We start from the raw sequence: 13,715 nt of genomic DNA, 5'->3' as shown, positions 1-13,715 counted from the left end.
CTTTGAGGAATTCTGTATTGCGCATTCGTCTGCAGTAAGTGTCAGCCCAGGACTCTGCTTTATCTCAGAGATGGAGTTTGACCTCGATAAGGCGCTGGAGGAGGTGCCCATTCACATCGAAGACCCGCCTTTCCCGTCCTTCCGACCAGAGAAGCGGAGCTCCGGGCTGATCTCCGAGCTGCCTTCCGAGGAGGGGAAGAAGCTGGAGCACTTTACCAAGTTAAGGCCAAAACGGAATAAGAAGCAGCAGCCCACCCAGGCGGCGGTAGGTGGCCAGGAGGGGCCCCCTTCTCCCCCTCACCCTTTCCCTTGCAGGGGGGAGGCTGGAGATTGGCCCAGGCACCTGGCCCCGCATGGACATGACGGCTCCAACTGTGTTATTTGCTGCCCGGGCCCCATTGTCAGAGCCCATGGTTGCCACTTGTTGATTTCTGTTGTGTCTGCTCCACTCTGGGTTTGGGTGTTCACCTGCCTCCTGGACTTGTGTCCCAGAGCCCCTGGGGATCCACACATTCAGAACTGGGAGCCTCTCTCTCTGCAAACCTGTGTTCCTCTCATAGCCCCTGTCCCCCACGGAGCATCACAGTTGACCCTGAACACCAGGTCCCCACTGCTGACCCTGATCTGCTGTCCACTTTCCTCCTTGTCATCCCTGACATTGCTGCTTCCCATCCTGGGTGTCAGTCCTCTAGAGCTGTAGCCATTTTCTCATCACTTGCCCTCTGTACTCCACACACTTCCTGGGATGATAACCACTTATCTTTCAGATCTCCACTTGTCTCAGCATTCCAGAAAGCCGTCCCTGTGTCTATCTCTGTCCTCCCATAGGTCTGTGTTTACATGACTTCAGGGGAGGTCATTTTCACAGACTGGTTGTGCACAGTGCACCGCCTGAACAACCCTCCATGGAGGCCTTGGCTTCTCCAGTGCCTGCTGCTTATAGCTATTCTAGCTGTTTTTATAGCTCTTGGCATAGTGTTCTCTAAGCACACTCTGTCTGTAAGCTCCGTGTAGGAAAGAATGCGGTTTATTATCCTTGGATTTATGGATTTTTGTAGTTTCTAGTTTCACATTCAGGTTCTTAATGCATTTTGAGTTCACTTGTATGTATGGTATAAGAAAGGGGTCCAGTTTTATTCTTTTGTATGTAGCTGTCCAGATTTCCCAACACCATTTGTTAAGAAGAAATTGTCTTTTTCACATTGCTTATTTATGCGTCCTTTGTTAAAGATTAATTGGCCATATAATCATGGGTTTATTTCTGAGCTGTCCATTCTGTTTCAGTGATCTATAAGTCTGTTTTTGTGCCAATACCATACTGTTCTGATCATTATGGCTTTGTGGTATAGCTTGAAATCTGGGTATGTGATACCTCCAGTTTTGTTCTTTTTGAAGATGCTTTGGCTATCTATGTTCTTTTCTGATTCCATTCAAATTTTAGGATTATTTAATTCGTTCTGTGAAAAATGCCATTTTGATAGGAACTGCATTAAGTCTGAAGATCGCTCTTGGATATAGTATGGGCATTTTAACAATATTTGTTTTTTCAGTCCATGAGCACAGAATAACTTAGCATATTTTCCATATTTTTGTGTCATCTTCAGTTTCTTTCATCAACGTTTTACAGTTTTCAGAGTACAGTTCTTTCACCTCATTGGCTAAGTTTATTCCTAGGTATTTTATTCTTTTTGTTGCAATTATAAATGACACTCTTTCTTTAATTTCTCTTTTTGCTACTTTATTATTCCTGTATAGAAATGCAGTGTTTTTCTGCATATTAATTAAAGGTCCTGTGACCTTACTGAATTCACTTATTAGTACTGGTAATTTTTTGGTGGCGTCTTCTGGGTTTTTTCCTATACGTAGTGTCATGTTTAGTGAAAGTATTTCTTTTTCTTGTCTGATTGCTATGGCTAGGTCTTCCAGTACTATGATGAGTAAAAGTGGTGAGAGTGGATGTATTCACTTTTTCATAGCTGTGTCATCTTGGTAACTGGTAGCAGTCACTCTCAAGACCTGTAGTCTTCTGTATTTATAAGCGTATTGCAGACAGAGAAAAAAGGGGGCACATGCATCGGGAAATGTGAGCTTACCCAGAAGTGCTAGTATACTTGCTCTTACATCTCACTGTCCAGAAATGAGCCATATTTCCAGCCACAGGTGCAAGAGCATCTGAGAAGATAATGTGTTTCACTTGGTCTGATGGATATGCCAAATAAGTCAGGATTTGATACTGAGACTGGGTAGGCATGAGGCAGTTTCTGCTGTTCCTTACTCAGTTGAGAAAGTTTCCTTCCTAGTTTGCTAATTTTTTTTTTCAGTGAATGATGGTTTAATTTTGATTGGTTTCTTCCTTCAGTATTTCTGGAAATTAATCATTTATTTTTCTGGAAATTAATCATTTTTCTCTTTTGTTTTGCTGTTGTGGTGAATCACAATAATGGACCTTCCTAAAGGTATACCACTCTTGATAATAATCGTGATACCCTTGATTATTTTTTTAATTCTAGTATAATTAACATACTGTGTTGTACTATTTTCAGGTATATATCCTTGCTTTGTTTTAATATACTGCTGGGTTTTGTTTACCATATTTGGGGGGGGTTAATCTATGTACATAAATAAGAGAGACCTATAGTTTTTCTTATTCTTATCTAGACCATCCCTCTACTTGGGTTTCAGAATTTTACTATCTTCATAAATTAGTTCAGAAGCTCTCTTTTCCTCTTCTCCAAAACTGTCTGTATCCAATGGAGATTTTCTGCTCCTCCCCTGGGAAGCCGTCAGGGCTGATGTGTGTGTGCTGGTGATGCCTATACATAGATTCCTCTTGTAGGGATTTGCTTTCTTTTGTTACAGATCTAATCAGATTACCTAATTCTTCCTGAGACCACCTTGGCCATCAGTGTTTTTCTAGGATGTCATCCACTTAGTATAATTGTTCATTTAGTTGTTTATAACATTCTTATAACTTTTTAATCTCCTGAACTGTAGCTGTGTCCCATTTTTCCCCTTTCTGATCTATTTGGCCTCTCTCCTCATTTTGCACGGTTGTCTCTTTTATTACTCTTTTCCTTCCCCCCTCCCCCACCGGAAGAATCAGCTTTGGTTTTTTTCATCCTCTCAATTTCATCAATTTTTGTCCCTTTATTATATTTCCTTCACTTTACATCCTCGCAGTTACATTTTTCGTGACTTAATTCCTTCACTCTGTCTTCTCCGTGATTCTTACCGTAATGTATGCGTGTAAGATTCCATGATCATTCAGCTCTCTCATTAGCACTGCTTGGGTGTATGAGTTCAGAGTTACTAATAATATACTAATTGTCCTTCCTCCCTGCCCATCTCTCTCCATGCGGCCTCTGGAGACATTAGGAGAGGTTTGGCAGCTGCCTCATCGGAAACCAGGTGCACCACCCACAGTGTTTCCTTGGTGCGTTCATGTTCATAAGCCTGCCAGAGGGTGGTCTGAAGTGTGATTAGTCCTCATAATCACTGGCTCATCTTCTCAGCATTCGCAAATTATCCTTTTAGCATGTATTCATACACCAAAGTGCAAAATCGACTTTTTCGATTTGTCAGATACCGCAACAGCCACTCCGATGTCCGTTTTCTTTGCAAAAACCTTTCTTTGCATGCATCCATTCCAGCTGACTGAGGGATAGGATTTCTGCTCTCCCCTTCCAGTAATGATGCTGTACGTTTTAGTCTGAAATGTATGCTCCTTGACAGAAAGACCAAAGCCCAGTGGGATTCAGGGAACTTATGATGTTTCTGTGTCCTTTCCTTTCCTTTTGCTAGCAACTGAGCTCAAACGGCGTGTGTGTTTAGCCTTGAACTGTTCTGACAAACGGTTTCATTCTTGTGTTCAATATTTTTGCTGCTCTCCGTACAAGCTGCTGACACCTCCCCCTTCCAATTCTAATGGATACATTTTAAACTGCATCTCACTGAGGATCTCCCAGTGACTCTGGACTTCCCATCACCTCTCTGCTCTCAGCGTCTTTCTCTCTAAAGTGACAGGGTTAGACTGGGAGGGATCAGCCTCAAGGTCCGTCCAGCCCTGAGAGCTGGCCCGTCATGCAGGAAAGCGGACTGATTTGTTGAGCCCTGTCTGCTTCCATCTCTGAAACCCACTGAAGTTCTCCCTGACCCCTGAGAACCTTTTGTGCTCGCTCTGCATTCCATTTCAAAGCAAGAAGAAAGGAAAGGGCTTAAAGGAAAAATATATGCTAGTAAAAAAATCGTTTTTTTTCCTCTTTCTCAAAATAAGAAGAAGAATTTGAGAGGGAGCCTCTGAAGGGAGTCATGGGTCCATTGGAAGGAAGCCTCGTGTTAGGACCGTATGTCCTGGGCTCATAATCCTTCTCGTCCTTCAATCGGGACCCGTGTGGGTGCCTCCCACTCTCTGAGGCACTGTTTGATCTGTGACTAATCAAAAACTAAGATGAAACTAACCTTTCCTTTTCAGTGCAAAGAGTAGATGGGTACGTGAAATCATAACATGCGAGACACTTGTGCAAACGATCAAGCATTCAGCACACACGGGGCGCCATCATTACCAGAGAGATCCCAGTCTCCATTCTTTCACAGGAGAAATGCTAACACAAGCAAGTTCTGTGCTACTTTATCTTCTGTGGTAAAAGAGACTCAGAGAGCTGCTTTCTCGCCCTAATTGAGTTATAGAGAACTTTGCTGATTCTCTGCTCTATTCTACTGTGTAGGAAAGCCTTGCTCCAATAGAAGCACCATTCAGATGAGACATATCAGTTATTATTCGCATTTCATGGGAGTTCTTTTGTCTGTGATCTGTTATCTGCTCGCTTTTCAGCATTTCACAAACATGAACTCAGACACGTAGCTCATTTTTGTAATGGAGATTTCCCAGTGAGTGAAGTGGATGATTGCATGTGATTGGCTCTTTCGTTAAACAGTATGTATGCAGACTCGGACAGGAGCCAGATTCCCCCAGAGGTAGCCTGACACTTGCAAATCAAGATTACAGAGAGCCTCCCCCCGACCACACTGTGGCAAGACATTCAGACCAGAAATCTCAACCACAGGAGAATCTGTTCTTGTGCCCAAAGGAATGGGCAACCTATGCCCTCTTTTTCAAGGGCCCACAACCTATTGGTGTGAAATATTAACTTAATACACCATTGCGGACACAGATCAGACCGGTGGTGATGCTCACTGTGAGTTGTCCATTCAAGGAGCAATGCTGACTTGATAAATGATTTCCTTACGCCGTCTCTCCTGAGACCCAAGCTTTTAAGTGTCTGCTGGGTGCCTGCCCCTGGGTTTCCCACAGCACCTCAAATGCTCATCAGAAATTGGACTCATCATTTCTTGCTCCAGATCTGGTCTTTGAACTATGTTCCCTCGAACAAGGCTCCCGTTCACCTAGCCTAGAAACTTCAACTTCATCTGAGGCACCTCCTTTCTCAGTTCTCAAGCCCTTAATTTGCTCCTCATCTCCTCCAGATTAGACTAGACTCTTCCAGGAATCTTTCTTTTGTGTTCCTGAACAGATTCGCCTACATACATTCCCGGGCTTCTCCAGTGTGCCCTTCATGCTGCCCTAGAATTATCTGAACAGAGTTCAGGTTTGGTCATGCCCTTCTTTTGTGGTTTCCCTATCACCTGCAAAGTAAATTCCACATTCTTCAGCGTAAGATTCAAGACTATTCACCATAGGTCCTTGTGTCATTAATTGGGAAGTATTCATTCAGTAGAGATAACAAGAGATACACAACTAAACATGACCTAAATAGTGAGAGATACTGCCAAGAAATCCAAAATTTTCAGGACCAAAGACTGGTTTATTCAGCAGCAAAGCACAAACACTCAGGTGTTTTCTGCCCTTTCTGTCCTTCTGCTCTGTCGTCCAAGACATGGCTTTTGTCCTCAGGCTTGCCTTCTCTTGAACCCCATGGGGCTGCTGTGGCTCCGACATCACATCCTCCCGGATATAAACATGCAGGAAAACATACATTCCTTCCTCTGCAGGAAAACCTGCTCATGAGCCCCTAGCAGTTTTGCCTTACATCTCACTGATCGGAATTATATCATACGCCTTAGCTACCGATCGTGGGCAAGGAGGTAGAATTATGGTATTTGGTTCATACAAGTAAGTATTTACACCTTGAAATCAGAGTTCTTCCCGCCAGAAAGAAAGGAAGTGGGGGGGGGTTGGTTGCAGTGGCCCATGTTAGTATCTGCCAGGGTTTGTACTGAGCCATTAATCCCACCCACACACTACTGGCTCCTGTCCACCCAGTGTTCTCCAGTCTCAGAACCTAGCCCTGTTTCCTTTCCCTTGTGCATTTTCTCTTCCCTTACCAGCACCTGCAATGCCTTTCTCCGTCTCTAGGGGCACTGGGCACCTCACTGCCTGGGACAGCCAGCCCCACGAAACTGTGCCTTAATAGTGCACGCCTCGCTTTTGTTCCTGCCCTCATCACAGTTTGACACAGGACTTCCCCTCCTGTAGACCGTCGGGGCCCTTACTTAGCCGATCTCGTCCTTCCCGCGGCCCTCATCGCCGTGCCTGGAACGGGACTGTGATGTTTGACAAGTGACGCGGCCTGAATGACCATTCCCCGTGTTTGACTTGCAGGTCTGCGCTGCCAGCATCGTCCCCCAAGATGGTGAGCAGAACGGCCTTATGGGAAGAGTGGACGAAGGTGTGGATGAATTTTTCACCAAGAAGGTGACCAAAATGGATTCCAAGTGAGTTCAGAGTCATTCCACTAATAATACTTCCTAATGCACATTTAAATTATTAACTTGCCATTAAATTCACCATGCCAGGGCTTGTTTATCTTATTTATATGACGTGGGATTGACTCTTCTGATGGTTTACAAAACGTGATCTCAGGTCCAGCAATCTCACTGTCCACCGGGAACTTACTAGAAAGGCAGATTCTCAGGCCTCCACCCCAGATGCACTGAATCCGAGACTCTGGATATGGGGCCCAGCAGTCTGTAATTTTCTAACCCTTCCAGGGTAAACTGAGGCATGCTGAAGTTGGAGAACCGTCATACTGTTCTAAAACAGACCACAGAACACACGGGCTGTCTTTAAGGTCTTTACCACCGGCGCCTGGATGACTCTATGTCAGGGTGGTGAACTTCAGCAGCTGACGTCACTTATTTCTAAACTCTCCTGACTCAGAGTTTAGTGCATGGGGGGCTTCAACAGGCAGCGTCCAAGGAAATTGTCTCATTTTCTTATTCTTAAGTGCTGTTTCCTTAAAAAACACGCCTTTTAGGAACTTCTGCTGACAGCGGTTTAACCTGGAACGCTTCCAGCCGTAAGCAGGATTCATTCCGAGTTCTTTAATCCCCAACCCAAATGCAGACCTGTCCCCAGACACACTCTTACCATGGACTTGTGTCTGTGACATATTCATCCCATGGAGACACCCAGTTCGGGAGCGCCTCGTGCCCACAGCAGGAAGCTGAGGCTGGCGGGGTGGGGGCCCACACAGGGAGGGAAGACACCGGGCCAGTCTGTGGGTGGCCTCAGCAGATGGTGAGGTGGAAATGAGTGGAGTTTTTATGTCCATGCCAGTAGAGTTTACTGCACATTAGAAGCTTCAGGACCTGCTTATTTGTCTTCTTTGACCCTGGCCTTGAATTGTGGCATCCTAAGCCACGAAGATTCCCAGCTCCATTCTTCTCGAACCAACCTCGATGTCATTCATTCTCTGAAGTTGTCTCGGGATGGCTCCATCCCCACCCCCCAGATTAATTGCTCTTTCTCTGCCACTGACTCAAAGCTTTTTTTTTTTTAATCCCCTGCACCCATCTGTTAGAGTGCACACAATCCTCTGAGCGTTTCTTCTGTTTTAAATTTTTTTACGGTACAAGGAATGGACGGATGCATTCTCAGTGTAAAAGACTCAGGCAGTCCCGACCTGCCAACCTAAACAGAACAGAATGGGAGAGTCCTTTTTCAGGATGGGCTCTCAAGTCATCCATCCCCAGAGAATGGCTGTTCTTTGGAAGCGTCCCCCAGGCCTTCCTGTTCATTGTAACTTGAGTGTCTGACCCTGCCTGTAATTTACAGTCTGCCTTCGGTCACAGTTGGTGGGATGAATTCAGACTGTCTTGCCCTGTATCCCTACAAACCACAGACACGGTTGCAGGCTCACCGCCTCCCAAACTTCAGAAGGTGATATGTTGTTGGTGGAGAGGTGTACGCACTCCTGATCTGAGCCGTTTCCACCCGCCCCCGTGTGGTTTCCTGCTTCCTTATGGTGCCTTCTTCTGTGATGGGCTCTGGAGGAAAGTTAGGCATGTTTTTAGAAGGTATAAAAATCTACTTTCTACAAAGATACTGCTTTGGGAGTATGTTGCAGTGCACAAGTAGACAGAAATAGAGATCAATTTTCATCAAATGGTGGAATCTACTAGAAGTTTTGATTTTTTTTTTATGTCTCTTTGTTGTATAAAAACAGACTGTCAGTTTGATATGTAAAGGGCTAGGCACGGGTAGAATCTGCAAGCTGTATGAAGAATGTTTGCAAATCAAAGTTAGAAATGCTCTTAGTTTAAAATACCAGATGTTCTACAAGGCTCTCCCCAAAAAGGAAAAAAAAAAAAAAGAAAAAAGAAAAAAACAAAGGAACCCCATTGTTTCTTTCCCCACTCCCTATTCCCCAGAGGCAAATAATTCCTACACCTTTCGCTGCTTATTTTTTATTTGTACTTCCATATTTTTTAATAACGTTTTTTGCTATTTCCTGTTTTTTTCAGTTTTAGGTAGCAAGCACGACTGTTAGCTCCTCACCATAGAGGATGACAATTTAGCTCTGATACCCTGGACCCGACTGCCCACCACACACACACACACACACACACACACACACACACACACTCACATACACACTCTCTCTCTCTCTCTCTTCCATGTGAATACGCACAGCTGAGTTACACCATCTTCGGGTCTGCTCTCCTTCGTGGTTTTTTATGTTCCCTACAGTTAATAATCATCCCCTTTGCAGTTGCTGACTTTTCCGTAGTCCTGTCTCTGCCATTCCCATACATCTCCAAGAAAATTATAAACGTCCTCTGCATTTGCTCAGGTATTCTCCATGTCATTTCCTGGGACAGACAGATACACTTCCTTGACTGATGCCTGACCAACTCTGTGTGGCATCTGGGAGCAGTTCCTGCTGTCCCCTGCCACCTCCCATCTTGGTCTGCTGGGGGCTTCCCCTGGGCGCATACTTGTGTCCTTTTCCTGTTTCCTTTGGCCTGTGTCTTCTCCTTCCTTTCCTGACTCCCTCGTTTTGGTGGATGGCCTCCTCTGGTTGTCTCCTGAGAAGGGCACCTTGGGACACTCATAGATCCGTCTTTCGTTTTGATCAACAGTGTGACTACATACAGAATTCTAGATTGAATCCATCTTGCCAAAGAGTTTTCAAAACCTGGTCCCATTCTCTTCTAGCTTCTAGTGTTACTGTTAGAATCTGTCTGTCGGGGAGCAAGGATACCCTGTCCTCTTCAAGATCCTTCTAGCTGGACTAAGAATCAAATTGACAAAAGAAAGATTAACAGGAGAGAATCAAATATCATAGTGTATGTACAGGGAAGCCTCACAGAGGGGAAATGCCAAAGACGGTCAGGCCACATGAGGCATATATGTCGTTTTGAGCTAAAGAGATGGGGCTAAAGGGACAGGGGTCTGGGACTTCAACGGGAAGGAATGCAATTCTCAGGAGAGTGAATGTTTGGTACACAGACGTCTTCTGGGCCACTCAGACAGTGGGACACTGAGGACCTTAATCCAACAGGCCTTGCTAGGGTCCTCCCTCGTCTACCACTCCTGGTTCATGGCACAGTGTAGTTCTCGAAGCCGACAGCTCTTTCCCTGGACCAGCTCCTCTGTCTAAATTCTTTTAGGCTGTCGAGGGAGATGGAAGGAGCTTTTCCTGAATCGGCTGGATTTTGATGACTTTTTCATTCAAAATAATCTTCATCCCAAAGCAGCCCATCTTGAGGCAGGCTGCCCTTGGCCCGAACAAATCTGTTGTCATCATGAGCCTGGATCCTTTCTTACTTGTTTTTGTGTTTACTCTTTTCTGGAAGCATTTGGGATTTTCTCTTTGTTCCCAGAAACTTATGATGATTGACTCTGGGTAGGTTTTGTTTTGTTTAGTTTTGTTTTGTTTTGAATCCATTTGCTAGGCACTAATGAGCCATTTCAACTGGAAAATTCGTGTGCTTTGGTTCTGGAATTTTTCTTGAATTATTTTTTTCATAATGTCTTCCCTTCTTTTTTCTCTATATTCTTTTTCTTAAAACATCCATTATGCAACTTACGTGTTTCCTCTATGAATCCACTAGCTTTTGTTTTGTTTTGTTTTTATCTTTTGTCTCTTGTTTTCTCATTCTTTCTGTTACCTGCCCCCGATCCTCACCATCTGGGAGATTTCCTCAGCTATAACTTCCAACCTTGGATTTTATACTCCTGCCATCACATTTTCCTGTTACGCTTGTTTGATGGCGCAACAGTATTTTGCTCTTTTCTTTGAAATGAAATAGAACACTAGTGAGCTTGGAAGGTGGTGTCTTAGAGGCAGTGAGGCTCTAACGGGATCCCCAGAGGCCAGCAAGGAGGAGGCCACGGCCAGCTGTGGGGAAGGTCAGAGTCCCGTCCTGGCACCATCTGCAAGAAGCTGGATCCCACCAGACAGGCCCAAGATGGCGGCACCACGACCGGAAACCCTGCTTCCCCACACCAAATAATGAATATTATTCTCTCTTTTTAACAACTGCACATAAAAGGTAGAACCCCAAACCCCTGCACACAGCTCGCTCTCTCTTAAGCTTATCTACTCTTATCTTACAAGTGTACTTTGTTTTTGTTTTGTTTTGTTTTGTTATTTTTATTTTTTTTAAAGATTTTATTTATTTATTTGACAGACAGAGATCACAAGTAGGCAGAGAGGCAGGCAGAGAGAGAGAGGAGGAAGCAGGCTCCCTGCGGAGCAGAGAGCCCGATGTGGGGCTTGATCCCAGGACCCTGGGATCATGACCTGAGCCGAAGGCAGAAGCTTTAACCCACTGAGCCACCCAGGTGCCCCTTGTTTTGTTTATTTAAAGATTTTATGTTTTAAGTAATCTCTTTGTGGGGCTTGAACTCATAACCCTGAAATCAAGAGCTTCCTGCTGCACCAACTGAGCTGGCCAGGTGCCCCTTGAGTGGGTACTTTTGGTTTAATAAACTTTCCCACTTGTGTTGCTTATCCACTGTGTTGTGTGTCTGTCCTTGAATTCTTCATGTTGAAGCCAAGAGCATTCCGGGACATCTTTGGGATGGGCTGGATCAAGAGCCCAGGGTCTCCCCAGTTCACCTGGCAGCAAGTGGAGCCTGTTGACTGGTGGACTTCAGTGTAGGCTACCCTTCTTGGACCATTTTGTTGGGGGAGGGTCTCCCTGACTATCTAAGTCTTTGAGTCTTTTCTCTTGAGCTTGTTGGGAAATTTGACCCCCTGCCTGGAGGGCGTAAACCTGGCCCATTCTAGGATCCAGAATGAAGGAAGGAGCCTGGGAATATCTTTGTCCCAATATGCAGGCTTTCTTATGATTATAGGGGAGGAAAAATAATTTTCCCTCTACCCTTCTAGGTTCCTGGCTGAGATACTTTTATAATAAAAGACAGATTAACAGGAGAAAAACAGAAGTTCAAGAACATGGATACCCTCTATATACATGGAAGAGACCCAGAAAAATGGAGTAGTTCCCCAGAATGGCTCAAGCCACCACCTTAAAGTACTATTTTTAGCTAAAAATAAAAGAAAGATGTTGGGATGGTGGGCAGGGGATGAGTGTGGGGAGATTACCAGAAAAAGGACTATAAATGTGGTAAGGGTGTTATATAGATTTAAGTCCATACCTTCTCCTTTGACAAATTTCTAGAGATTATTATCCTTTTCCTGCTACTGAGAAGAACACGCTCTTACAAATGGAGATTTATCTTACGAATGGCTCTTCCGAAAGGGCAACTTGTACTCGGTTTTCAGAGCTGCTCCAGTGTCTGCTATTTCTTAATCTGCCTAAAATAATCCTTATGGCAGGGGTCCCACGGTCTGCTGCCCTCCACCTGAACCCCCCTGTTCTCACTATAGCACATGTGCCTCAGCTGTCCTGCTGGTCCTCACCCTGCCCGGTGGGTAAACTTGGGCTCGAAGGGGCAGTTTTGATCTCTGGTTTGGGGAGAGGATCTGATGGTTTGGTGAATGGACTTCTGGCTCTCTTCCTCCCTAGAGCTCCTGCTTCCCTTCTGTTTCCAGAGGCACCGGGAGCCTCATGCAAACCCACTGCTTCTTGTCTCCCCCACCAGCACTTCAGGGGGCGGCTTTCCACATCTCATAAGTCCGTTTTTCGTCAAAATTTCTCTTGGCTTCCAGACTTTGTTGTTTTGCCTTTCTTCTGCTCTGGGGCTCTTGGCCTTTATTTTTTTCTTCACACCTTTGGCCATGATTTCATGGGGGACTCAGAGGAGCTAACGGGACCAGAGTCTGCCAGCTCTAAATGAATGGCACCAGGGAGACATCCCATTGACCCCTTGGACTTGCTCTTTCCCTACCCATCCCCCCATTCCTGAATATTCTCTTTCGTTCCTGAACTTGACTCTTATGTACAACGCTCTGCCAACGCTCACCGTCCCTGTTGCCTCCTTCAGGGGTGTTCCCTTGAGGCAAAGACCCACATCTTTGTTTGAGTTGAGCACCAATGGTGGGATTTCAGATGTGATCTAGTGATGACACAAGGATTGTAGGTGGCTGTGGGGACGGCCGGCCCTTTCCATTGTCAGTCACACTAAATAAGGCCATCTCTGTCCTGTGTCTGTGTGGAGCCAGCTTTGCTGGAAGGTCTTTCAAGTGGAGAGGCAGTTGACCTGAGTGTTGAGATTCAAAAACACCTACCCCTTCAGGTTCTCCTTCTTAGCTGGTGGTGCCTTCACCTCCTTACCTGCGACTGTGACAACATCCCCACTTCTATTTATCAAGGGCAAAGACTCAAATTCTTCAGCTCTGGCTAGAACTTTAATTAACAGCAGAACCCACAGTATTTGTTCTTTTGAATCCCAGGAGATCATCTGCAAGAGGCTCTGAGTCCCACGAGCTTAGCGAGGGAGGAGATGAAAAGAAAAAGCGAGACTCTCGGAAGAGCGGCTTTCTCAATTTAATCAAGTCCCGGTCCAAATCTGAGCGGCCTCCCACGGTCTTGATGCCGGACGAACCGTCCTCGCCAAAAGGAGCCATCAAAAGTCCGGCCACGGACACCCCCAGGAAGGACGCCAAGCCCACGGAGCACAATGGCAGTTCGGAGCGGACAGAGGAGCTAAAAGCCCCCGACTCCCTTGAGGAAGGTCACGGGGAGGACGTGGGCAGGGTGGAGCGGAGCGACGGCAAGAACAGTCCGCAGGGCGGGCGAAGGTACGGGATCCAGGTGATGGGCAGCGGCCTGATGGCGGAGATGAAGGCCAAGCAGGAGAGGAGAGCGGCCTGTGCGCAGAAGGTGAGGCTTGGTCCCTTATGACTCGGTTGTGTGGCTTCGCCCCCCTCTTGGTGTTCATTGGCGAGAGAGGTACAGAGCTAGCCCGTTCGGTTCAATACAAATCCAAAACCAAAAGCCTTTATCCAAAAGAACCCAAAGCACAGATGACGAAGACATGGCCAGCTTTTCCCTCCAATGCG

The 13,715-nt window shown here is 45.7% G+C and overlaps 1 protein-coding gene across 8 annotated transcripts in view; it reads left to right on the top strand.

Moving 5' to 3' along the window:
- CARMIL1 (capping protein regulator and myosin 1 linker 1) overlaps window positions 1-13,715 on the top strand; it is a 297,839-nt gene that overhangs the window by 263,233 nt on the left and 20,891 nt on the right. For all 8 annotated transcript variants that reach the window (XM_032861665.1, XM_032861664.1, XM_032861663.1 and 5 more), the window contains 3 exons: window positions 69-265; window positions 6,620-6,732; window positions 13,107-13,536. In XM_032861665.1, the coding sequence (XP_032717556.1) occupies window positions 69-265; window positions 6,620-6,732; window positions 13,107-13,536 (740 nt within the window). The remainder of the gene's footprint in view (window positions 1-68; window positions 266-6,619; window positions 6,733-13,106; window positions 13,537-13,715) is intronic.

Source organism: Lontra canadensis, unplaced genomic scaffold, assembly GCF_010015895.1.
Source record: "Lontra canadensis isolate GAN:19392208 unplaced genomic scaffold, GSC_riverotter_1.0 scaffold21, whole genome shotgun sequence".
NCBI classification, from domain to species: Eukaryota; Metazoa; Chordata; class Mammalia; order Carnivora; family Mustelidae; genus Lontra; species Lontra canadensis.
Note: the sequence above shows the minus strand (reverse complement) of the source record. Positions and strands in the feature narration are given on the sequence as shown.